This window comes from Acanthopagrus latus, chromosome 5 (assembly GCF_904848185.1).
Source record: "Acanthopagrus latus isolate v.2019 chromosome 5, fAcaLat1.1, whole genome shotgun sequence".
Classification (NCBI taxonomy): domain Eukaryota; kingdom Metazoa; phylum Chordata; class Actinopteri; order Spariformes; family Sparidae; genus Acanthopagrus; species Acanthopagrus latus.
In genome coordinates, this window is record NC_051043.1 from 21853768 (window position 1) to 21879011 (window position 25244).

The 25244-nt window shown below is 43.6% G+C and overlaps 3 protein-coding genes and 1 long non-coding RNA gene across 5 annotated transcripts; all 4 read left to right on the forward strand.

Moving 5' to 3' along the window:
* Positions 1-9493: 9493 nt before the first annotated feature.
* On the forward strand, positions 9494-12367 carry LOC119018904 (betaine--homocysteine S-methyltransferase 1-like). Its single transcript, XM_037096927.1, has 8 exons — positions 9494-9630; positions 10221-10353; positions 10453-10565; positions 10876-11067; positions 11177-11324; positions 11427-11609; positions 11694-11922; positions 12013-12367. Exons 1-8 carry the CDS (start codon positions 9613-9615, stop codon positions 12200-12202), a joined length of 1206 nt encoding a protein of 401 aa, XP_036952822.1. The 5' UTR covers positions 9494-9612; the 3' UTR covers positions 12203-12367.
* Positions 12368-13404: 1037 nt separating this feature from the next.
* LOC119018903 (betaine--homocysteine S-methyltransferase 1-like) lies at positions 13405-16410 on the forward strand. The gene is made up of 8 exons (XM_037096925.1): positions 13405-13561; positions 14309-14441; positions 14541-14653; positions 14919-15110; positions 15220-15367; positions 15470-15652; positions 15737-15965; positions 16056-16410. Exons 1-8 carry the CDS (start codon positions 13544-13546, stop codon positions 16243-16245), a joined length of 1206 nt encoding a protein of 401 aa, XP_036952820.1. The 5' UTR covers positions 13405-13543; the 3' UTR covers positions 16246-16410.
* A 354-nt stretch (positions 16411-16764) lies between these two features.
* On the forward strand, positions 16765-21010 carry LOC119018856 (betaine--homocysteine S-methyltransferase 1). The gene is made up of 8 exons (XM_037096844.1): positions 16765-16870; positions 18061-18193; positions 18315-18427; positions 18581-18772; positions 18862-19009; positions 19852-20034; positions 20168-20396; positions 20510-21010. The coding sequence occupies exons 1-8, from the start codon at positions 16853-16855 to the stop codon at positions 20685-20687; spliced, it is 1194 nt and encodes a 397-aa protein (XP_036952739.1). The 5' UTR covers positions 16765-16852; the 3' UTR covers positions 20688-21010.
* Positions 21011-22001: 991 nt separating this feature from the next.
* Positions 22002-24045, forward strand: LOC119018857. Of its 2 annotated transcripts, none has more exons than XR_005074882.1 (2): positions 22002-22169; positions 23070-24045. It is a non-coding gene; the product is annotated as an uncharacterized LOC119018857 (long non-coding RNA). The 2 variants fall into 2 exon arrangements; XR_005074883.1 differs by lacking the exon at positions 22002-22169 and adding an exon at positions 22564-22869.
* The last annotated feature ends 1199 nt before the right edge of the window (positions 24046-25244 follow it).

Below are 25244 nucleotides of genomic sequence, written 5' to 3' on the forward strand. Positions count from 1 at the left end.
AGAGAAAATTAATTTAATTAGAATACAAGTCATTTGTCATTTGAAAACACATGAAGACATTTTACACAAACTGATATCACATTTATTCACTTCAGTGTTGATATTTATGATTAATCGTTAAGCAATTGTTAAAGTGACTATTGATTAAAGAAGTTACTTCAAATTCGCATCCCTACTGATAACCAACAACAATATGAATAACTCTACATAACTGTAGAGTGAGCATAATTACGTCACCAGTTACATTGCAGATTGAGATTGTTAAAACATAACTCTATAATCAGACTAAAACATAATAATATAATACAAATTGATTATCATATAGATACATACAAACCAGCCATGAAAAGAAACTATTATCTGTTAACCTCCTAGGATGGCTGTCGTCCTGTTTACTGTCCTTGTGCTAAGCTAAACTAACTGGTTGCTGGCTGCGGCTTCACAGACATGAGAGCGGTTTCAATCATCTCATCAAACTCTTTAAAAGAATGTGGGAAAAAAGCCTGTTTAGGAGTTGAAATTTCACCTGAGATTACTTTAGGACTGCCTGAGACTTAACTTTGACATGACAGCTCTGATTATTAGCTGTGGAATCATGGTTGTTTTCTTCACTGAGTGCTCCAGATCTTAAGCTTCCTCCTGCACGCTGCATCTCCTTCTGCTCTTTCCTTTTCCTCCCACTCAGGGAGCTGAGATCGAGACATAAACCACACTTATTACAATGTGGTCGGTGGAACTGTGACAACTCGGGGAAGACTGTCACAGTGAGCCCATGTGAGCATTTCGGGGAGGGCAGATACACTGCAGCAGGGAACTAGTGAATGACACTGGGCCCCAACTGCATGTTTTGAAGGATCGTGTGGCTCGTGAGCAGTGGTGAATGGTGACGGTGATAAATTGCCAGAGGAAGTCCCTTTACATTCATGAAGGCCTTGAACTATTCTGTTTAGAGTCATGTGAGTCTCGACATAATAAGTATCAGAGGGATCGTTTGCAGACAGGTTTGGAAAAACTTCATACTTTATTTATGCAAGATGGAAAATATAGTCTTTTCTCAGGACTCTGTGCCAGTTTGGAAACATGTTTAAAATACTCCTGCTTGTCTGTAATTTCAGATCATTAAGCAGCAGTCGGCTTACAGTCCCAGTATTGTTTCATATGGTCCACACACTGTAGCTGAGGGGACAAGACGCACCTGAAATCTGACTCACCGGGAAGACTAGCTTTGATATCTAACATTGAAGCAGGGATCTCTGTCTGCCTGTCTATTTGTTATTTACTATGAAGAATCATTCATCTGATACAGTTCACACCTCTCAGGTTTCTTGTTGAGGACCTAAGTAAACACTTGTCAGATTTGTTGGAATTTGGACAAATCTAGTATTAACAAATGTTGCACAGACATCCCTCCATGACGTTGTGGAGAAGCAGACGTAAACAAATGGAGATTAGCGTGTTGCAGCAACTTGCTTTAGTAACACGTTGCATTGAGAAAAAAATAAAAGCAGAAGGATTAAACAAGTCTGGATGAGTGTGGAGATGCATTCAAAGCAGGGTTTTTTTTATTCTTCAGCAGGAACTTGGATGTGTAATTGTCTGGCAGTATGCTAGCTAACGTTAGCCTCAAGGGCTTCATGGCTGCACCATCAGCTGCTGCAGGATAGCTCTGTGGTTGTTTGTTGTGGTCCAGTTTGGAAAGTGCAGATGTAATCATCCAGATTTAATCTACATTGATTAATCACATTTTTATTGGCCATATGTGAGCACTTAAACTCTAATAACGTCACCAGCTAAATACCTCTGCTTATTAAATCCATGGTCTAACTTTACAGCTATGCAGGTAGGTTAAAGCAACTAACTAACGGTCTTACCTCTGAGTTCTTGCACTTGTTCGGCTTCATATTTTAACATGCTTCAGCCGGTGGGGAAGCTGTTGTGTGAAAGTAGCTTGTGCACTAGATGTTAAATGTCTTGTTGGTGTATTTTTCCGTCCTTTTCCAACAGAAGAGATGTAAAACCTCATCACTTCAGTTCGCTTGTTGGACGCCTTTCTCCCTCTCAGTAGATTCCCTCACATGTGCCTGTTTATTAAACACAGAGGTTATGTGTAAGGATTGGGCAGAGTTGTATAAATAATTTATAATACACTCTAGTCTTTGTTGAGACTATCAGAAATTATGATTAACAAAGATCCCATAAAGTGTCAGCATTTGTGGGACTGATCCAGTTCACTTTTTTTTTTTTTTTACCATGCTGATTTCATTTGGCTTCGCCCTCATATTTCAGTGTTTGCGACACCGCATCTCGACCGTCGTGAGTTTCACCACATTGGCATTTACTGCATTCTCGCTGCGTGCTGTTTCTGTTATTTTCAACAAGCCATATACAAAAAAGCACATCAACCCCTCTTCCCAGCCTGTTAACACCAGCTCTCATTTCCTCCCTGGGATGCTGCAGTGGGAGTTTGTTGAGTGCAGGCCTTCACGCCGCCCTCCTCACATTCTTCACGGCCTCAAACTTCAGACTCTACAGTTTGTCTCCTCGCTCACACGGCGCCTCGCGTCTCCACTGTGTCATTTGGTCGAGCCCTGCCTTCAGGACTTCCTCTTTCCACACCAGATCTGTCTGTGTGTGTCGTCCTGGTGAGAACACTGTGGGAGGCAGAGAGCTCTGTAAATAGAGAAGTGTGGTCAAGACAGCGCTCTGGTCTCAGAGGCAGGAGAGGTTCTTAGCTGCAGGGCAACTCCATGGGAAATCAGACAGAGACGCTGGGGGAGATGACTGGGTTTGATGGTTAGCGGCTGTGGGGATAAAGTTAGTCTCTGTGCAGAAATGATGCCATGATGCCATTCATGATGTATGTGTGTATGAATATTTGTGGAATAAGGGGGCTGGTGTAATCACATTGATTCCAGCAATGGTTAAATCACATCAGATTTTTATAGCAAAGGTGAAGATTTGAGGAGGCGCTGAGATCTCATTGCTCAGCCCACTCAGAGGTGGTCTGGGACTCATACGGTCACACTGGTTCAGCAGTGTGCATGTGAACCCATTTCACATTTGTTCACATCTACGTACCATATTAAGATTTCTAAAAAACATAATATGTCACGTTCACATGACATGTTTATGACCTGATTTTGATTTAAGGAGGGGGAGGTGATGGTGGTGGAGTTACAGATGAGAAGGCTGCAGATTGTTTTTTGAGACTGCGCTTCGACATTTGTAAGTGGGGTTAGGGTTAGTGCTGACACCACTGGATATTTTAAGGAGACCTTGAGATTTCACAGTTTCAAGCTGCATTTGTGGCAATCAAAACAGGTATTTTGAGCCAGAACTAGTTATTTTCCTAACTGTAACCAAGTGCATTTGTGTGCCTAAACCTAACCATAGCCAAAGCACCACTGGTTAGGACCATTCTACGCATGACTGACAGGGGGCGCTGAAAAGTTATGTAAAAACAAAACGATATAAAAGTATTAACCCATCATAATTAACATAGTATTTTAATCAAAATATTGTCATAAAACCAATGGTCTCTTTGTCTTTTATGATTTTTTCATGGCAAAAAGTAAACATCCATATTGAGCAACCCCCTATAACTGCACGAAATGGTATGGTCCTGCCTGAGTGTGTCAGTGCTTGCGAGCAGATAGAAATAGAACTTTTTATGGCAGAGGTTTTGACTTGTTAAGGCAGGTAAATCACAGGTGGAATTTATACCATTAAGGATGGCTGCATTCAACTTGAGGTGAGCTGTTTAGAAACATATGATGTTGTGCATGCTCACTCAAAGACATGTCTTGCTGGGACACGGTTTGGACTACAAGAGCCAGGACATTTGTTAAGCTTTTAATGGGTCAGTTGGGTCCTGGAGATGTGGTTACAGCACTTGGGCAGGGGTAGGGGCGGTCCATTAGGGTTAGGGTTAGCGCAGCAACACTCTGCAGCTGCTGGAACACACTGTGTCATGAATGTATTGACAGCAAACATGTACATTTATTTTAGATACAGTCAGAAATGAGCAGTAATCTACCTTTATACTTCCAGGCAGAATGTCCACAAGCTCACTAAAAAGAGCTTTACCTTGACAGCATGACAGACATCCTGAATACTAGAGGCCTTCTTGTAGTGGGATCAGAGCAGCCGCCACACCCATCGACATGTTCATGTCCCAACCCATGACCACTCACTGTTCATTACTACACTGGTATGAGAATGCCCTTTTAAAATACAGTGAGTTCATTTGTTTTGAACACACATACTACCATTCCATGAAGAAAGAATCCACTTAATTAGGGGTTGAAATGCCTCCTTTCAGTGAGGTAAACATAAACATACAGTAGGCAGCAGTGTGGTCAGAGTCCTGGCATTTAGAAAACAGGAGAATCCATCATTTCCTTTTTTTTTTTTTTTTTTTGTTTCTGGGGATTTTCCCGGCAGCGCACAGTTTGATGTTGGAGATGAAGTCATGGCAGGACACGCGTGAGACAGAAATAAGGTATGACAGAGAGGTGACACAACACATCGGACCACAAAAACAAAAAGGAACATGGAAGATGAGAGCGCACAGGCCCTCCTGGGACGAGCCAGGCGTGAGTGCTGTCATGACCTCAGAAGAAAGCAAATACTGTCTCATGTATTATGTGTCAACATGGTGATAAATGAAGTTGTAACATTTCACCTGACCAACAAAAGCAGCAGGGCTCCTCAGTCTGCGTCTCACTCATGAACGTGCACGCAAATATGTAAAACCAGAGATCAACTTATATGGAGATTTCTGCACCTTGGCTCAACATTCACCTCTACAAATATTTTGACTCTTTGCTTTATTTATCTGACAAACCTTCTTCTACTAAAGTCAACACATTAATCAGCCCGCAAACGTACAGCGTCCTCTGACTCATTCCCATGAAATCGCATTGAAAACCCAACTAAGCATCAACAGTCACACGGCAACCAAAGTAAACACGACTTTTGGCTGCAGGTGGATTGAGTTTGGACAACACGTCTGCGGTTGCTAACAAACAAAAAGAGAAAACACCAGCGAATTCAGGATTTTCTTACAGCATCTCCAAGTTTATTAATAAAAGAAAAATGAACACATGGAACTAGAGAGAGCATTGTTTTGTCACCAACAATCCACAAGTAACTCGATCTCCTTGGGTGTAAAAACTCAAGATTATGTTCGACCCGTCTGGCTAATTTGATGATGATATAATCTCCTGCGCTGATTATCTTTTATGCACATTTAAGTGGTGGCAGGATCTCCACGGCTGTGAAACTATACTAAAAGACTGAAAGCAACAGAGTAAACAGACGTTAGGTGACTGTAAACCTTCATCACGTTTCTTTATATTTACAGCATTTTCTCACCGAGAGGTAATTGAAAGATTACCGTTTATTACAGGGAACCACTTTACTTTGAGTGTTTTTTTTAAATATTTACGTTTACTTGTTGTGAAGCATCTACTGTACCTGTATGACCCAAACTAATCAGTGTGTTCCTGTGCAATAGCTAATTTACTTATCTTGTCTTACAGCTGATTGTTATTATGATGCAAACACAAATTTGTAGTTAAAGGACGAATTGAAGGATAAAGAATACCTGTTTGCAAAAAGCTGTGAGGCTTCAGAAATCTTTTGTGGCCTATGAAACATGACTTGACTTTCCATTTGCATAGTTTCATATTGTTTATATTGATACAGCTTTTTTTACATATCTATTTACATAAACATATATATTATTTATGTATAAAAAATATATATGTATTGTATATGTATATGTATGCAACACAGCCGTCCCCTTTATCAGACAGCGGTGGAGTTAATTTATTAAGTGTTAGCTAGCTAGCTAACTCATATAGGGAAGATTCAGGGTTACATGTAAATTTGACATGTTTTACTGCATATGTTTGACTGCGTATGTACAAAGTTAATGTCAGGCTGGCATCATGTCTTATTACATTAGGGTGCTGCAGCAAACTTGTCTGGTTGTAGGCCTAGTTCAGGGAGAGGCCAGGTGGAGTTACAGGTGTCTTTTAAATGCAGAGAAGTAAAAAGATGTTTTTTAAAAAACAAACAAAAAAAAAAAACTTTGTGCACAAAAGCAGAAACTAAAGAGGCAACAGAAAGAGACGAAAGCTTTAGACGTGGCTCCTGAGGCAGAACAAACACACTTTGGAGTAACCGACGCTCTTTTTCCTTTTAATGTCTGCACAAACTAAGCATAACCAAACATTTCTTTCACTTCTCTGTATTGAAAAGCTCATCAAATGTTATATTTCTGTTGTTTTCTGTGTGCATTACCAACAAAATGACATCCAACAAAAGGCATAAATTGTCACGAGTGTCGTTTTACCCGTTTTGCACCTTTTTTAAAACAGTTATTTTTCTTTATTTGCTCTGTCTTCCCTCTCTCTTCTATCTTATTACACTCTTATTACACATTATCATGATTTTTATATGTTTTCATTCTAGTTTTCTCTTGTTTCTCGTGTCACATGTTGCTGTGCCTCCATCTGTTTTGTATGTATTGCACGTCTCTACCTCTGTCGGTGTTCATAAAGAGTCCCTCTGCACCAAAAAAAGACACCTCAGAATGTCCAAAAGAAATTTAAACTGGAGATTTCTAAGGGCATATCACACTGATCAAACTGTTGAGTGACCTCTCGTGTCCCGCATGAAAGCATCATGGTAGTTATGCTTCTCCACTCATCTGTTCAGGTTTTCTTGACTGTGCACACGAGATAGAAGGAGAAAGTGTACTATCTCGCCCTCCTGTGTCTGAGAGCAGTATTACATCATGTCATTTTGATTTCCCTCTTTTTGTTTAGTAAATGTTTAACAATGAAAATCCTAGAAAGAAGTAGATCATGATGACTCATTGCAACCAGATGCCGCTTCACACAATAAGCATCTTTATATGTGAGGAGAGATAAGACACATACAGTGAGTTTATTAGGTCATGGAGTGCATTCTCTCTCTCTCTCTCTCTCGCTCGCTCGCTTTCTCTCACTCACTTGGTGTCTCTCTCCCTATTTATCTTTCTGTGGCCTACAAATCCACAAAGAATGGACAGTTTCAGCAGAATATCTTCTTCAGCTTTGAGCTGTGATTGGACCAGAGGAAGGGGTGGAGGTAAACAGGAGGCTGCAGTGGCACAGAGAGTCCCTCTATAACACCAGAGGAGAGGGTGAAACAACGCAGAAAAACAGAGCCTGTGAGAGGACGTGCAAGAGACGGGCTGGCGTCGACCCACAGCACTGTCTGGCTAAAACATGAATGTACAGGGCACGCAGTTGAAGGATGAAGAAGCTGGATAAGATCACGAATGATCAATGTAGTATTACCAGGACTTGAGATCAGCATGCTTGGGGTGCTGCACCAGGTTTTCTCAGCTCCATTTCTGTTGCCACCTGGCCAAAAGAGCCTGTGACCAGGTCCAACATGTAAGCGCTCCACCAGGAGTCAATATTTAACCACAACTTTATGTCAAGCCAGGTCATACTAAAATGTGCAAGCCGCGTCTGCAATCATGCACCCGCTTCCGCCACTCTCGTGCTTTCAAATCTGGCCTCCCGCCCCTCCCCCCCTCCCCTCATAGAATCAGCCATCAGTCCCCGCTCCTTGTCCTTTCACCCTCTTCTTCAGCCTTTGGTCCCTCTGCAGCTGCACCTCCAGCCTCAGCCTGCGAGAACTAGTTGTGGCTGCAAAAAAGAAAATGTCACTCAGTACAGCTGCTGGTCCACGCCTGATACTCCAACTGGAATACCTAGAATATCTCAGACGACACCGGATATGGCAGAAATAACCATGTAAATAGATTTCATAGAAGTGAATCTACGGTGGTCAACCCACAAGGCCCCACATGATTCATTCAGAAGGAGACAGAGAGAAGGAGCTCCGAATTTTGTATGTGAAAGACCCTTTCAGAAAAATTATCAACCTTTCCTAACCTCTCTGGTCCCTTTATTGTGCGTTGCAGAAGCCATCAGGTCAGTGAACATGGCATAATGTGGGGAGTGGGCCTGGTGAGCAGTGTTCACTTTGGTGCGTTTGAGGCTCATAACTGAACAGGGTCGTGGTTCAGCCTGCACTTGGAGTTTGGGGTCTCTTCCGACTGACTCAGCACTTAAACAACACCTGACACGTCTGAGCTATTTCTACATATGCGCACACTCGCAAACGCTTTGACAAACGACACATGAGCACCACACTTACACTTCACATACATTGGAACAGGCCCGCTGGTGTTTCCCATGCAAGTGAAGCTGTTACACCTTTTAGAAAACAGACCACTCCTCTCTATATATACAGCCGGGGCGACTTGATGAATGGCTGGACTGTATGCATACAGTCGTTACCTTCCCGCCAGTTCAAGGTACATCATTTTTAGCAACTTACTTAACTTTTTAGCAACTTTTTTTTGTCCATAATGCTGCTCTGTTTGGCAACAGCTTGGATGTTAAAGGTCACAGTTTTGCTGGCCTTCATGTTTCTCCTGCTCACCTTTATCCAGAGGCAGTATATAAGCACTTTAAAGGCAAAGTTGGACATTTCAAGCAATACACTAAATGTATTCAATACTGCTTGCATATCTTTCAGATATGAGGCTACAGCCAGGCAACAATCAGGCAGCACCAATACAAACTGATGGAATCCTATGGTGAACTATAGATTAGAGGCGTTTCTCTGAACTTTGACTCTGTTGATAAACACAGAGGCCTATCTGTAACATTCCCCCTGAAACTGGATAGACCCAGAGTGGACAGAGCTCCACACACCACCACCAACACGCTACTGAAGGTCAATATTCCAGTATCTAGCGTCTGTGTGTGTGTGTGTGTGTGTGTGTGTGTGTGTGTGTGTGTGTGTGTGTGTGTGTGTGTGTGTGCAGTGCATGGGAAAAAAAATAAGGACAGCAGAGAAGAATGTGGCCAAGAATGGAGGTGTTACTGGTTAACCTGGGTTTAGTATGCTTTTTTTAAGAAAGCAGACATTAAAATAAATGTATTTGTCAACAGAAAACAGTAACTTAGTCCTGTATGCCAAGACTATAGGGGGATGTTAGCAAATGGACAAAGTGCATAATACCAGCTTATCTCTTCAGGCCTCTGCAAAAGATTCAGTCTCTGAGGACACAGCCAGTCTGTAAAGCCCCTAGTTGCATCAGACATTTAAGGGTCGCATGAGGAAGACGAGCGCAGTGATGTTATCACGATGGTTAACAAAGAGATCATAAACGTGTCTGAACATTTCAAACAATGAAGCTAATTTGCAGTTTGAAAAGAGTTGCGTGTGTTAAACATTAACGATGCCCACAATTTGTATTGTAACAAATCCCATGGTTTGGGAATTAGTTGATTTTAAACATATTAACAGATCTCTCTCTCTGTCTGTCACATAGCCCTGTTTTACCTGAGATACCTTGCACAATTTCCAAACAGAAGTTTGGCAGTTATACACAATTGTGGCACCGACATGAAATCCTCCCATATTCGCCAAGCGGTATAAAACAGGCAAGGAGCTTCTCTCTGTACTCTCCTGCCCAAAAGAGGGGGTTCACTGTTACAAAGAGCTTAGTGCTGCAACTGAAACTGGGAAAAAGAGATGGCACCTGTGAAGAAGGTAAAACAGCCTCTCAGAGCACAGCACTCTGTATATGTAGAGTTAGGTTATTCTGTCTAGAACAGAGATTTCTTTAGGCTTTAACATCATGCAGTGTAAATAGATATTAGGTCACAGTTGTGTGTGTGCTTGCACTCGTGGTTGGTGAAACAGCCGGACTAAAGCAGTTACGGCTGGATAATCTTTGTACCTGAACCAAAGCTTCTCTCACACAAACACATTCAGAATCTTAAGATTTTCATTGTTCACAGAGACGTTTGTCCCTCTGTCATATTGTGTCTATATATATTGTCTAAAAACACATTTTGTCTGGACATTGTTGGCCTTCTTTGCAAATGCATTTCTTGAGATATTAAACTGATACTGTGGAACTTCTGGAAGCTGATGGTTAGTTTATGTTAACGGACTAAAACAAAACATCCACAGGCTCGTATAGGCAACTGAGGTCTCATTTTTCACATCTTGTTACAATCCACTCAATAACAATTGATAATTACATGCACATTTCTACATAGAGCCCCTTTAAGTTATCAACAGAACATGCAAAAACACTTGTGAGTCCTTGAGTTTGGATGGTAATGTGTGTGCAGGGTATCCTTGAGCGTCTGAATGCCGGGGAGGTGGTGATTGGGGATGGAGGCTTCGTGTTTGCCCTGGAGAAGAGGGGCTACGTGAAGGCCGGGCCATGGACTCCTGAGGCTACTGTCACACACCCTGAGGCTGGTAAGACAGGCAGCACACGTACAAACATTATATCCGAAACCACATGAGGCCCAGATATACACTGTATTAACCTTTAATGTGACAAAATCTGTATGTCAGTGCGGCAGCTGCACAGGGAGTTCCTGAGGGCAGGAGCAAACGTCATGCAGACGTTCACCTTCTACGCCAGTGATGACAAACTGGAGAACAGGGGTCAGTCTCTGAAATACACTGTGAGTACTCAAATACAGCAATTTAAAACCGACTTTAGCAGGATCTTGCAGACCTTGCAAATTCACTGTGCCCCCAATACTAATTGCATATGAAGAGGCGAAGTCCGTCTTCTTCTGATATCACCCATTGAATTTTATTTTGAAAAAATATGCAAGAGACAACATGTCGATCCTGTTTAAATTGTGCCATGGATCATACGCAGGGCTCAATTCAAATAATAACTTTGCAGGTCAAGAAAGTTGCAGAGGGACATGGTCTGTCTGTCGTAAAGAGCACGATCATAATCAAAAACATGTCTACTTCTTTCAGGGGGCACAAATCAACGAGGCGGCCTGTGACCTGGCAAAGGAAGTGGCCAGCGAGGGAGACGCTCTGGTAGCTGGTGGAGTGTGTCAGACTCCATCCTACCTGAGCTGCAAGAGTGAGACGGAGGTGAAGGCCATTTTCAAGAAGCAGATGGAAGTGTACATCAAGAAGAACGTGGACTTCCTGATTGCTGAGGTGAATTCACGTCCTATTTTTGATATTTTTAGCACACATTTCGTGTCAGATCTACTTCAATATGAAACACGGCGCTCAGTGGGAACTTTTGTCGTGCCTATGATTACAGTACTTCGAGCACGTTGAGGAGGCGGAGTGGGCCGTTCAGGTGCTGAAGACCAGCGGAAAGCCTGTGGCTGCTTCCATGTGCATCGGACCAGAAGGAGACATGCACGGCGTCTCAGCTGCTGAATGTGCCGTCAGGCTGGTGAAGGCTGGTACGTATTTAATCGGTCCTGCATGAAAATCTGCCCCTCTGTTTACATTTAAGTCAGCAGTGTTATCTGATATGGTGTTAATCATTTCCATCTGTTCTTCAGGTGCCCAGATCATTGGAGTCAACTGCCACTTTGACCCCATGACCTGCGTGCAAGCTGTCAAGTTGATGAAGGCCGGAGTGGAGAAGGCCGGGCTGAAGGCTCACTACATGGTGCAGCCCCTGGCATACCACACCCCTGAATGCAACTGTCAGGGATACATTGAACTGCCAGAATTCCCCTTCGGTAATATTTTGCCTGGACATAGAAAATAAAACAGCATCAGGTGACAGCTTTCCATAGTCGCCTAATTTTTCCTTCTGCTCTCAGCTCTGGAGCCCAGGATCCTGACCCGCTGGGACATGCACAAGTACGCCAGAGAGGCCTACAAGGTTGGCATCCGCTTCATTGGTGGCTGCTGTGGGTTTGAGCCCTATCACATAAGGGCTGTGGCGGAGGAGCTGGCCCCCGAGAGAGGGATAATGCCCCCTGGCTCAGAGAAACATGGAATGTGGGGTGCTGCTCTGGAGATGCACACAAAGCCCTGGGTCAGAGCCAGGTAAACCATCCCAGGGACTTATTTTAGGAATAGAACTATTTGGTGAATCTCTTCTTCAGTGTCCAACCCATGACTGTGTATCTCCTCCAGGTCCCGCCGTGAGTACTGGGAGAATTTGATGCCCGCATCCGGTCGCCCCAAGTGCCCATCCCTGTCCACGCCAGAGTGCTGGGGTGTGACCAAAGGCCACGCTGACCTGCTGCAGCACAAAGAGGCCACCAGCACCCAGGAGATGAAGCACCTGCTGGAGATGCAGAAGAAGGCCAAGTCCTCTGCATAAGCAAGAAAACCGAGCCACCCGTCCCTTCAGTACAGCAGAGGGACGAGAGAGAAAGAGTCTTTCCCAGTTCTGTTTGGAGATAACAAGCACTTGTAACAGCGATGCTCCAGCTGTGGAGTATTACCATGTGAACCCCAAAACAATAAATCTGAGTTTGTAACTGAATTGTTGCATGTTGCCACTGTGGAATGAGTCTAATTCATTCAAAGAAACTTATGGAAACAGTGTCTGTGAGTGTAAACGTGTCACACATTCATTGAGTTAGAAGTTACTCAATCCTGTCTGGTTTGCTAAAAGCGGCTGCCAACTACTGAAAAACCTGAAACCCCCCCAAACTCACTGAGGGACAGTCACACACCAACAAGTGTAATTAATCCGGCCCAAACTTAACCTGGTTAACCTGGGTTTAGTATGCTTTTTTAAGAAAGCAGACATTAAAATAATTATATTTGTCAACAGAAAACAGCAATTTAGTGTATGTACAATTGTTTTCATCATACATTAATCTTTTTATAATTTTATAAATTAATCCCTGAATCGCCTGGTCTAAAAAACATTAGGGTACAAAGAAACGTAATTTACTTAAATGTCGGACAAGTAAGAGCAGCAGATTCTCACAGAGGAGAAGCTGGAACCCTACATTTTTTTTTTCTCCTTTTCACTGTTTAGTCCTGTATGCCAAGACTATAGGGGGATGTTAGCGAATGGACAAAGTGCATAATACCAGCTTATCTCTTCAGGCCTCTGCAAAAGATTCAGTCTCTGAGGACACAGCCAGTCTGTAAAGTACCTAGTTGCATCAGACATTTAAGGGTCGCATGAGGAAGACGAGCACAGTGATGTTATCACGATGGTTAATGAAGAGGTCATAAACATGTCTGAACTTTTCAATCAATGAAGCTAATTTGCAATTTGAGTTTGCAGAGTTGTGTGTGTTACACATTAACGATGCCCACAATTTGTATTGTAACAAATCCCACATGGTTTGGGAATGAGTTAATTTTAAACACATTACCTGATCTCTCTCTCTCTCTCTCTCTCTCTCTCTCTCTCTCTCTCTCTCTCTCTCTCTCTCTCTCTCTCTGTCACATAGCCCTGTTTTACCTGAGCTGCCTGTTTCAACCCATGCCATCTTCATTGACCTGTGAACCGGACTACGTTGCACAATTTCCAAACAGAAATTTGGCAATTACACACAATCGTGGCACCGACATGAAATCCTCCCATATCGGCCAGGCAGTATAAAACGGGCGAGGAGCTTCTCTCTGCACTCTCCTGCCCAGAAGAGGGGGTTCACTGTTACCAAGAGCTTAGTGCTGCAGCTGAAACTGGGAAAAAGAGATGGCACCTGTGAAGAAGGTAAAACAACCTCTCGGAGCACAGCTCTCTGTATATGTTAAGCTATTCTGTCTAGAACAGAGATTTCCTTAATCCTTAACATCGTGCAGTGTAAATAGATATTAGGTCACAGTTGTCCTCTTGGTTGATGGACTGCATGATTTGTAAAGAAAAGGTCGACAGTGCAGGTGTTATGTGTGTGTGCTTGCACTTGTGGTTGGTGAAACAGCCGGAGTAAAGCAGTTACTGCTGGATAATCTTTGTACCTGAACCAAAGCTTCTCTCACACAAACACGTTCAGAATCTTAAGATTTTCATTGATCACAGAGACGTTTGTCCCTCTGTCATATTGTGTCTATATGTATTGTCTTTAAATCACGTACATTTTGTCCGGACAACACTGTGGAACTTCCAGAAGCTGGTTGGCAGTTTATGTTGACGGACTCCGTTTCTAATCTAACACTGGCTACTGTTGCTCTCTGTTAGTGGAGAGTGGCACTGACAGGAGGCACCCGAGAACTCACTTAAAGTAGCGTCCTTTGAAGTGTCGCGGAAAAGTCCACAGTCCAGCAGCTTCAAACAACTAAAACAAATCATCTGCAGGCTCGTATAGGCAACTGAGGTCTCATGTTTCACGTCTCGTTACAATTCACCCAATAAAAAAAGCGATTAATACATGCACATTTCTACATAGAGCCCCTTTAAGTTATCAACAGAACATGCAAAACACTTGTGAGTCCTTGAGTTTGGATGGTAATGTGTGCGCAGGGTATCCTTGAGCGTCTGAATGCTGGGGAGGTGGTGGTTGGGGATGGAGGCTTTGTGTTTGCCCTGGAGAAGAGGGGCTACGTGAAGGCCGGGCCATGGACTCCTGAGGCTACTGTCACACACCCTGAGGCTGGTAAGACAGGCAGCACACGTACAAACATTATATCCGAAACCACATGAGGCCCAGATATACACTGTATTAACCTTTAATGTGACAAAATCTGTATGTCAGTGCGGCAGCTGCACAGGGAGTTCCTGAGGGCAGGAGCAAACGTCATGCAGACGTTCACCTTCTACGCCAGTGATGACAAACTGGAGAACAGGGGTCAGTCTCTGAAATACACTGTGAGTACTCAAACAGCAATTTAAAACCAACTTTAGCAGGATCTTGCAGACCTTGCAAATTTACTGTACCCCCAATACTGATTGTGCATGAAGAGGCAAATTTTATTTTGAAAAAATATGCAAGATCCTGTTGAAATTGTGCCATGGATCAGATGCAGGACTCAATTCAAATAATAATTTTGCGAGTCAAGAAAGTTGCAGAAGGACATGGTCTGTCTGTCGTAAAGAGCACGATCATAATCAAAAACATGTCTACTTCTTTCAGGGGGCACAAATCAACGAGGCGGCCTGTGACCTGGCAAAGGAAGTGGCCAGCGAGGGAGACGCTCTGGTAGCTGGTGGAGTGTGTCAGACTCCATCCTACCTGAGCTGCAAGAGTGAGACGGAGGTGAAGGCCATTTTCAAGAAGCAGATGGAAGTGTTCATCAAGAAGAACGTGGATTTCCTGATTGCTGAGGTGAATTCACGTCCTATTTTTGATGTTTTTAGCACACATTTCGTGTCAGATATACTTCAATATGAAACACGGCGCTCAGTGGGAACTTTTGTCGTGCCTGTGATTACAGTACTTCGAGCACGTTGAGGAGGCGGAGTGGGCCGTTCAGGTGCTGAAGACCAGCGGAAAGCCTGTGGCTGCTTCCATGTGCATCGGACCAGAAGGAGACATGCACGGCGTCTCAGCCGCTGAGTGTGCCGTCAGGCTGGTGAAGGCTGGTACGTATTTAATCGGCCCTGCATGAAAATCTATCCCTCTGTTTACATTTAAGTCAGCAGTGTTATCTGATATGGCGTTAATCATTTCCATCTGTTCTTCAGGTGCCCAGATCATTGGAGTCAACTGCCACTTTGACCCCATGACCTGCGTGCAAGCTGTCAAGTTGATGAAGGCCGGAGTGGAGAAGGCCGGGCTGAAGGCTCACTACATGGTGCAGCCCCTGGCATACCACACCCCCGACTGCAACTGTCAGGGATTCATCGATCTGCCAGAATTCCCCTTCGGTAATATTTTGCCTGGACATAGAAAATAAAACAGCATCAGGTGACAGCTTTCCACAGTTGCCTAATTTTTCCTTCTGCTCTCAGCTCTGGAGCCCAGGATCCTGACCCGCTGGGACATGCACAAGTACGCCAGAGAGGCCTACAAGGTTGGCATCCGCTTCATTGGTGGCTGCTGTGGGTTTGAGCCCTATCACATCAGGGCTGTGGCGGAGGAGCTGGCCCCCGAGAGAGGGATAATGCCCCCTGGCTCAGAGAAACATGGAATGTGGGGTGCTGCTCTGGAGATGCACACAAAGCCCTGGGTCAGAGCCAGGTAAACCATCCCAGGGACTTATTTTAGGAATAGAACTATTCGGTGAATCTCTTCTTCAGTGTCCAACCCATGACTGTGTATCTCCTCCAGGTCCCGCCGTGAGTACTGGGAGAATTTGATGCCCGCATCCGGTCGCCCCAAGTGCCCATCCCTGTCCACGCCAGAGTGCTGGGGTGTGACCAAAGGCCACGCTGACCTGCTGCAGCACAAAGAGGCCACCAGCACCCAGGAGATGAAGCACGTACTGGAGATGCAGAAGAAGGCCAAGTCCTCTGCATAAGCAAGAAAACCGAGCCACCCGTCCCTTCAGTACAGCAGAGGGACGAGAGAGAAAGAGTCTTTCCCAGTTCTGTTTGGAGATAACAAGCACTTGTAACAGCGATGCTCCAGCTGTGGAGTATTACCATGTGAACCCCAAAACAATAAATCTGAGTTTGTAACTGAATTGTTGCATGTTGTCACTGTGGAATGAGTCTAATTCATTCAAAGAAACTTATGGAAACAGTGTCTGTGAGTGTAAACATGTCACACATTCACTGAGTCTGAAGTTACTCCAGTCTGATTTGCTAAAAGCGGCTGCCAACCATCAAAAGACCTGAAAAACGCCCCTCCCCAAACTCACTGAGGGACAGTCACACACCAACAAGCGTAATTAATCCGGCCCAAACTAGTAGCACGCACTCACAATACTCTCATTCAGTTAAAGAGGGGAGGAGGGGAAGGAGTAAACATTGCGGTTGTGTAACTCGCCTCTTGCCAATCAGAGTGGCTCTTGCGTAGACCCCTCCCCTGCATCAGAGAGATTTATAGTGGCACCCTGCTCCACTCAAATGTCGCTTCTGAATCTCAAAGTTTGAGCAGTCAGGGGTCCACACAGCTGCAGGATTATGGCACCAGGAAAGAAGGTATGTGTGGATTTTTGGGGAGAGGCCGACTTGCAGAACTTCCATGCAGGGGGTTACAACTTGTGGGATGCTAATAACTAAAATGTGTGATGTGCAGTTGTAGAGGCTCCAAGCTAAAGCAACATATTCAACATTTAAATGTCATTTGTGGGTAGATGAAGACAGATCACAGACAGAAATGTTTCCTCACTTTTTCTGGTTGCATCTTAGCATGCATGCTGTAGCTGAGATATTTGTGTATGAGCTACAGGTGGCTCAATTAGGATAATCCTTTATAAATTATCCTTGAAATTAATTACATTTGATTAATAGATGAAGAAGTAAAGAAAAAAAAAGAGAAAACGTGCTTAAATGTCCTTGTTCTCAACATTTTATGCTCAAGACTTGCCCCTAAACAACGCATACATTACTTCAAATTACTCTTATTATTTAAAGATTAGTCAAGTTTTATATTTGGACCACACTGACCACACTGTCAAATCTGACCCTCAGTGTGGTTTCACCTTTGAAGAGCTGCTGAGGGTTCAAGACACAAGGGCACACCAGGCGGAGTGTTTCTGAGATTCAAATTAGTGAATCAATCAATCAATCAGATATAAAGCCTAACAGCAGTGAATTCAAACTTGTTGCAGTGACAGCAGTTTTGTTTAAAAAGTCTGCACCTCACAACTGAATGCGGATGCAAATGGATTTTGCAGACACGGGGTCTGAAGTGCAATAAATAAAGCTGAAATGGTCACACGTGTTAAACTTCGACAGCCAAGAATGCTGGAATCAAAAGGCGCGGGACGCTCAGTCGCTGTGAGCAGTGCAGCTGTTCTCAACATGTGCTGCTTTCACAATCAATGAGGGGGCACCGAGAGAAATGGGGGCATGTGGGAATGGATTTGGGAAACCACCATGTTAGAGGAATAATGCAAAGCATATTTATTTCTAGTTTCTATATTCTTTAAAATATAACACTTGTAATACAGACTTGAGCCCAAAATTTAAAAAGCCAACACGTTCGGCTCTGAGGAATGATTAACGTATGGCCATAACAAGGGCCGTAACTCTGCACAGGGTCTATATTAGAAAGTAGTATGCTGGTGTCAGCTGGTGTCAAGTGTTCTTTCAGTGAAAACCTGCAGACCCTTTGGCCTGGGGGGGCATTCTAGTTAATCTAAGCTGACATAGATCCACTGTCATAGGGAGTCTTGGAGCGTCTTGACGCTGGGGAGGTCGTGATCGGCGATGGAGGCTTCGTGTTTGCCCTGGAGAAGAGAGGCTACGTGAAGGCCGGTCCCTGGACCCCTGAGGCCGCCACAGAGCACCCTGAAGCAGGTGAGAAGTTCAACTTCAAATGGCTTTTGTATCATCCTTCCTATAAGCATTCTGTGAGGGACACAGTTAAGGTGGATGTGCTTGCATGTTTGCCTTATGATATGTTGTGTTTGTTTTTCAGTGCGACAGCTGCACAGGGAGTTCCTCAGGGCCGGGGCCAACGTCATGCAGACCTTCACCTTCTACGCCAGTGATGACAAACTGGAGAACAGGGGCAACAAGCTGACCCACACTGTAAGTTCAATGGGACGTCACACTTATATAGGAACAGGCAGAACTTCAAAAACAAAGAAAAAACAGCAGCTAAGATGACTCAAATAAATTTATGTCCCCACTAGTATTTGATTCTCACCTCTGTTTTCACTCTTACTTGGTTTTGTTGTGCAGGGGGCTCAGATCAACGAGGCCGCCTGCGACCTGGCCCGTGAGGTTGCCAACGAGGGCGACGCCCTGGTTGCCGGAGGAGTGTGTCAGACTCCATCCTACCTGAGCTGCAAGAGTGAGACGGAGGTGAAGGCCATCTTCAAGAAGCAGCTGGATGTGTTCGTGAAGAAGAACGTGGACTTCCTGATTGCTGAGGTAGAAATATTACTCTGAATCCATTCCTCTTTGTTTTAGTATTTTCTGGTGGATGCTCGCGCTGACGCCTCTGCCTCTCCATCCCGCAGTACTTTGAGCACGTTGAAGAGGCCGTGTGGGCCGTGCAGGTGCTGAAGGAGACCGGGAAGCCCGTGGCCGCTTGTCTGTGCATCGGACCAGAGGGAGACATGCACGGCGTCTCCCCCGCAGAGTGCGCCATCAGGCTGGTGAAGGCTGGTGGGTTCAGTGTTCTGTGATACACTGATGATCAGAACAGGTTGTAGATCTATAAAGGGATAGCCCACAGTTTTTAGATAGATGGTATAAACAGTAATATCAAAGTACACATTTAAGGTACTTGTACTTTATACCTCTACCACACTGTATCTCAGAGGAAAATAGTTTGCTTTTCACTCCTCTAAATTTGCCTTAGCTTTAGGTACTAGTTAACTTGTCCAATTACAAGATTTCATACTGTTCAGTGAAAACCACAAACCCTTTATTTAGCGGAAAAAAAGAAAAAAAAATCCATCGTTAAAATGAGCTCAGCCTTAAATATTTACAGTAGTTAAAGACAGTGATGGAATGTAACAGGTACAATTTTGAGGTACTATTACATATGATTTTTGGGTACTTTTTACATCACTGGTAAAATGCAACATACACATTAATGCCAACATGATAACAATCCACAAAATACTATAATACACCACGTTCCACCACTGGTTTGAAGTAAATCATGCTGAAATTTGAGATTAAGCAGTTTCATATGGACTCTTGTCCTCACGTGACCCCTCTGTAGTATGTCCTAAGGTTTCTAGGTGGTACATATGAGATATGATGGCTCTGCTCTCAGTCTTCTGGTATTATGAATTAACTGGGACCAGCCTCCTGTCCAACAATGTTTCTGGTAATTTTGTTGAGTTCCCAGGGCCAAAAACATTAAAAAGAATCATTGAAATGTCTCATATAGACTCAGTCCAAATCTTGCAACCACAACTGCAAACCACAGTTGGTTTGTTCTCTTTCTTCGCTTATCTCGAACAGTCAGTTCACACCAAATGTACGTTCTTCTGTAGGTGCCGACATCATTGGAATCAACTGCCACTTTGACCCCATGACCTGCGTGCAAGCTGTCAAGATGATGAAGGAGGGAGTGGAGAAGGCCGGGCTGAAGGCTCACTACATGGTGCAGCCCCTGGCATACCACACCCCCGACTGCAGCTGTCAGGGATTCATTGATCTGCCAGAATTCCCCTTCGGTAATACTACACTGTGTTGCATTTAAATGTTACTATTCAGTTAATAGTATTGTGTCTACAGTTATATTTAGTTGCAGGAAAGTCAGCTATTCAACACAGAATGAAATGTGTATGAACCTGAATCTGCTCTCAGGTCTGGAGCCCAGGATCCTGACCCGCTGGGACATGCACAAGTACGCCAGAGAGGCCTACAATGTTGGCATCCGTTTCATTGGTGGCTGCTGCGGATTCGAGCCCTATCACATCAGGGCTGTTGCAGAGGAGCTGGCCCCCGAGAGAGGCTTCCTCCCAGCCGCATCAGAGAAACACGGCAACTGGGGTGCTGGTCTGGAGATGCACACCAAGCCTTGGGTCAGAGCCAGGTCAGAGGCAGCTTTTTATTTGTTAACGTGACACTGAACATCATAAATATGCATCTAAACTCAGTCAAATGTGAGAGCGTACTGACTGGTATGCGTGTTTTTGTCTCATTCAGAGCCCGTCGTGACTACTGGGAGAACCTGAAGCCAGCCTCTGGTCGTCCTCTGTGTCCCTCCCTGTCCACCCCTGATGGCTGGGGTGTCACCAAGGGCCACTCTGATCTCATGCAGCAGAAAGAGGCCACCTCTCAGGACCAACTCAAGCAGCTGTTCGACAGGTCAAAGACCCACTGAGTCAGCTCCTCACCTCCAGTAGAGCTGAATCAAGCCGCCGTGCCGTGGAGCTACCGATGCTGCACAGTGGTCTGCACTGTCTGTATACGGTGCAGCACCTATCAAACATAATACCAGGGGCCAAACCTACACTTGAGACTGGCACTGTTCTGTGGATGTGTTGATTGTAAGGCTGTAGTTTACATGAAGCCACTGTGGTGTCTCAAGTTAAGAGTCGGCCCGCGTTAAGATCGGGACCTTTTTTTGTTTTCCATGGACCAGTTTGTTTAATAAAATAAGATCTAATAAAAATTTGAATTGGTCACTTGACTGTTGAGATGTAGTTTCTTGGTGTGAATGGATGGATGGAGGAGAGAGTGGCAGGGCAATCTCTATCTCTGCTTTAACTGTTCCATCGTCCGTAGAGCAGTGATGACCATGGCACCGTGCCCACAGACAAATGTATGACTGTAAAGAACTATTATGCATTGACAAATATGATATAATATTAAACAGAGCCATGCAGGCCCGGGTCTAGACTGCCTTGATTGGGGGGCAGTAAGAAATGCTGATGGGTCAAAGAAAACTAATTCTGTGGCCAACAAATTATTGATGTATGTCTACTAACATATTTTCTCTTTAAAACTGAAGCTACAATGTAAGTGGCAATTTAAATTCTAAACCCACCTCTCCGTTGTACGAAGACAACTTTATCAATGCTCAATTATAGTTAGTTATCTAATATTAAATGGAATCTAACCCTAAATATTGCACAACTGGCAGAAACAACACACACTTTTGATAGTGATGCTATAATTAATTACACCCAAACATGGACATATCAATGCACAACCCCAATGCATAAAAAAAGCCAGCTGGTCCATAATGTCTACCTCTTTTAGCTGACGCTGCACTTGATTTTAAAAACAAATCAGTCGGTTTGCAGTATTTTTCACTGTCAGCCAACAGTGTTCTCTTAGATTTCTCTCTCTTTCTCCCCACCTTGTGTCACTTGATGCCTCGATTATTTTTTTTGGATAGCTTAATGTCAGTCAGCCTCCAATTTCCAGTATCCAACTTCCAACACCCACGCAGACACGGACCACTCGATTCAGTCCCGAAATTCCCAGAAGGCATTGCTTCATTCTTAACTTTTACAAACAAATAATCAAATTTAAAAAGTGGAGGCAGACTTGTATTATTTCAAACCATGAACGTTTTTGAACATCCGAATAAGAAATTTCGCTACAAAAGAAGACTGATGTAAAAGTTCGTAACCGTAGAGAGTAACCATGACTGTGATATACAGACCTGTATGTAAATGTGGATCAGACATTAACTATAACAAGTCCATAGGAATTGGACAGATAGACTTGCTGTCCAGCTTTATAACAATATTGTCACTCGATGTGTACCCCTGACAGTCTCCTAATTTCATTTCGCCTCACCACCAAGTTTCCCAAATTGATCGTGGTCGATGTGAAGGGAGTTCGAAATCTGGTGGTGGGGAAAAATGCAAGTATTTTTCTGCTGATCTCTGATCAAGCAATTTTGCACACAGCGCTAAAAGAAAAATACATACATCTTGACTGACTGATTGATGATATATTATTGTGCAACACTTTCTCGCTCTTTGGAAACTCGTGTGTGCCCGCCCGGGTTCCCTGGTTCTCCCTGCTCGATGCCAGCACCCTCAGATTAGCCGCTGTTGGAGGCTCTGGCCCCGGCGGCGCCAACCTGACTTTACATGTAATGGAGTCCCCTCTCACTAACGTGTTGTTTAATCCTGTCGGCGGGGTGGGGAGGGAGGGGAGGGGGAGCTCACGGGCCAACATGGCGAACAGCGGGGCCAGCAATGATTGAAAGTTGAAACCCGCTTCACAGCCGGTACGTAGCCTGCCCGTGTGAGACAAACTCCGCAGCAGCTGCCGATGGCAGTATGCTACTACTTGCAGTTGCTAGCAGGCATGCTAACAACCAACAAGCCTGCGACAGCAACTGTCTGTAGTGCCTGTGGTATCTAATGTGATGCTAGCCGACAGAAGCTGCTACTGACTGTATGCACAGCTCAAGCGAGAGAGAGAGAGAGAGAGACTGTGATACGGTTGCCACCCTGGATTTGTGGGAAAAAAAGGACACTCGACTAGCTGACAGATTAATATTGCCGTTCATAGTCCTGCTACTAGCCTGGATAAAGTCTAAGGTATTTGTATCAAGACTGTTAATGTTTAAAAAGTGTGCTTATGGCTGATATAAATAAACAAATCTCAATATTGGTACTGGCCTCAAAAGTCCAGTTCTGGTCAGGCTATAATCATACGGATTTAAACAACATTTCCAAAATTGTTTGTCTACTACAACAGCTTATTCTCAACCATCCCTGTTCTTGTTTGTGTCTTTCAGCTGCCCGAAACAGAAAGTGGGCCTTGGAGGACCATAAAGTCAGAGACCCATCCATGGAGGAGGCTGTTGGAAAGACCCCCACCCAACAAATGGTTCAGTCCATCCCCACCTGACCACAACTGCTCCAAGGGGAAATGTTTTTTTTGACCAGACAAGTCTGTTGGACTGGGAGGTCTTGCCTTTCTCTGAAAGTCTGACTGAGTTTTTGTGTGAGGAAAACAAAAGATTTAGACATTGTTTGTGAAACAACGCCACATCTAAATGTGCAAAATCAGAAAGAAACAGCAAAAAACAACCTGGAAATCAGATCACAAGTCAAGAACTTACCAATTGCCTCATCTCCTGTTTGTCAAACTAACACAGAGATAACTTTTGGCTGCAACTGTCATTTTCTCTTCCCCCAACTGCTCTCCACTTGATCGGCTGTAACATAAGTTTGCTAGTGATTGGGTACTGCTGCTACATCCAAAGACCAAATTAAAATATCAAATTCTTGACAGACTTTCGTTTATTTTTTGTATTATTAGGGCCCGAGCACTATCTGTGCGAGGACCATGTTGTTTCTGTAAGTTCAAATTGTTCATAGAGTAAAACCACAAGCTGCACACACACTTTTTCCTTTGCTGTGATCACATTAAAAACATAAACATTAATATTTAAAGTTCAGAGAGCATATTGAGGCTCGCACTGAATTAGCTGAAAAGGGGAAGTGAGAGAGGAAAAAAAGCATTCAGAGAAAAATCTGACCATTACTGTTGCAGCTGAGGAGCCTGTTAACTGTCCTGACTAAAAGGCCTTTCGGATTTATTTCTAGTACATATTATGCATGTACTAGTGCCCCAGTATGTATGAATTTATTTCTTACCTTTTTATTAGATATTGTTTATTTTGTACATTTATTAATGTGTATGGATTAGGCTGTTGTGACACGCAGATATCCCTGTTTGCAGGACCAATAAAGGAATTCTCATTCTCATTCTCATTCTGAGTCAATCACGCTCATGGGAATTGCATGGGGAGGTCAGTGACGTGATATTCTGATCAGTTATAAATAAGAAAATGTTTCTAATATCTTATCATGTTATGTTTGTTGTGGAGCTGTTGAAAAAAGAGAAAATTCTATGAAAAACATGACAGGTGGCATCTCTAGAGAGATACCCCGCTCTGTTGGCAGAGGAGCCGTGGACTGTGATTATTCTGAGCAGCATTTATGGGAATAAATTACAATACCATATATTTGAATATACTTTTTTTTTCCGGTTTGGTGGGGCAGCCGAAGCATTTGGGGTGGCATTGCGCCCCCCATGCCCATGCCTAGAACCGGGCTGGGGACAAAATAAGGGCTACCATTTAATGGGTATGCCTACTTTAGATGTTAGATGAGCTGTGCAGCAGTTGTTATCATGATTCTCATTATGTACAAGATATTATTGCCATGAAAATAGAAAAAAGGACAGAAATGTCCAGTAAGCCATGGGCCTGTTTGGTGAGACACAGGAAACATTTGCAAATAAACACATGTTATCAGCTCTCTGTGGTCTACAAAAATAAATATCAGCACATGCCATAGAGGTTTGGAAATCCCTTTGTCTGGAGACAGGATGGAGATTATTTAAGAATGTGTTTTTACACATAAGCAAAGCTAGAAACCTCTGGAATCATGCAACAAATTATGAATCCAGTAGATGGCAGTGTTCTGGTATCATGGTCCATATGCTTGACATTGGCTACAAAGAGCCTTGCAGGAAAGATGTTCCCCCAGCAGCAATCACATGAAAATGGGACAGCTCTCTTGTTTAAAGTGATTCTTTATTACAAGTGTTATCAAAATTTTGGACACCACAAACTTATCACCAAAGCCTGCTCCAGAGTATTTTCTGTTCAGTGGTTTAACATTTTATTTGAAATGGGCCCTTGATTTTTGATTTTACAAGATCAGATCAAAATAATTTCACTCTTTGTAAATTATCGCTCAACCTGTGAAAACAGTTAAATAAAGTAAGGCACTTTATAACAGCAAGTTGGCATTACAAATTAGAGGTGTGGGGTTTAGAATACATCAGGGGAAGGCCCAATGATGTTAATAATAATGTTTAAAGCTTCTGTTGTCACAATTTTTTGACCAAGTTTGTATGCTTTATTTAAAATTATGAAAAAGCAATGTTGAATATGGTA

What these genes read in the sequence shown, in the direction of transcription:
- LOC119018903 (XM_037096925.1), top strand. An exon ending in TGGATTTCCTGATTGCTGAG is followed by an intron (nt 15,111 to 15,219) that starts GTGAATTCACGT and finishes CTGTGATTACAG; the next exon opens with TACTTCGAGCACGTTGAGGA. An exon ending in TCTGCCAGAATTCCCCTTCG is followed by an intron (nt 15,653 to 15,736) that starts GTAATATTTTGC and finishes TTCTGCTCTCAG; the next exon opens with CTCTGGAGCCCAGGATCCTG.
- LOC119018904 (XM_037096927.1), top strand. An exon ending in ACTGCCAGAATTCCCCTTCG is followed by an intron (nt 11,610 to 11,693) that starts GTAATATTTTGC and finishes TTCTGCTCTCAG; the next exon opens with CTCTGGAGCCCAGGATCCTG. An exon ending in AAGCCCTGGGTCAGAGCCAG is followed by an intron (nt 11,923 to 12,012) that starts GTAAACCATCCC and finishes TATCTCCTCCAG; the next exon opens with GTCCCGCCGTGAGTACTGGG.
- LOC119018856 (XM_037096844.1), top strand. An exon ending in GCAACAAGCTGACCCACACT is followed by an intron (nt 18,428 to 18,580) that starts GTAAGTTCAATG and finishes TTTGTTGTGCAG; the next exon opens with GGGGCTCAGATCAACGAGGC. An exon ending in TGGACTTCCTGATTGCTGAG is followed by an intron (nt 18,773 to 18,861) that starts GTAGAAATATTA and finishes TCCATCCCGCAG; the next exon opens with TACTTTGAGCACGTTGAAGA.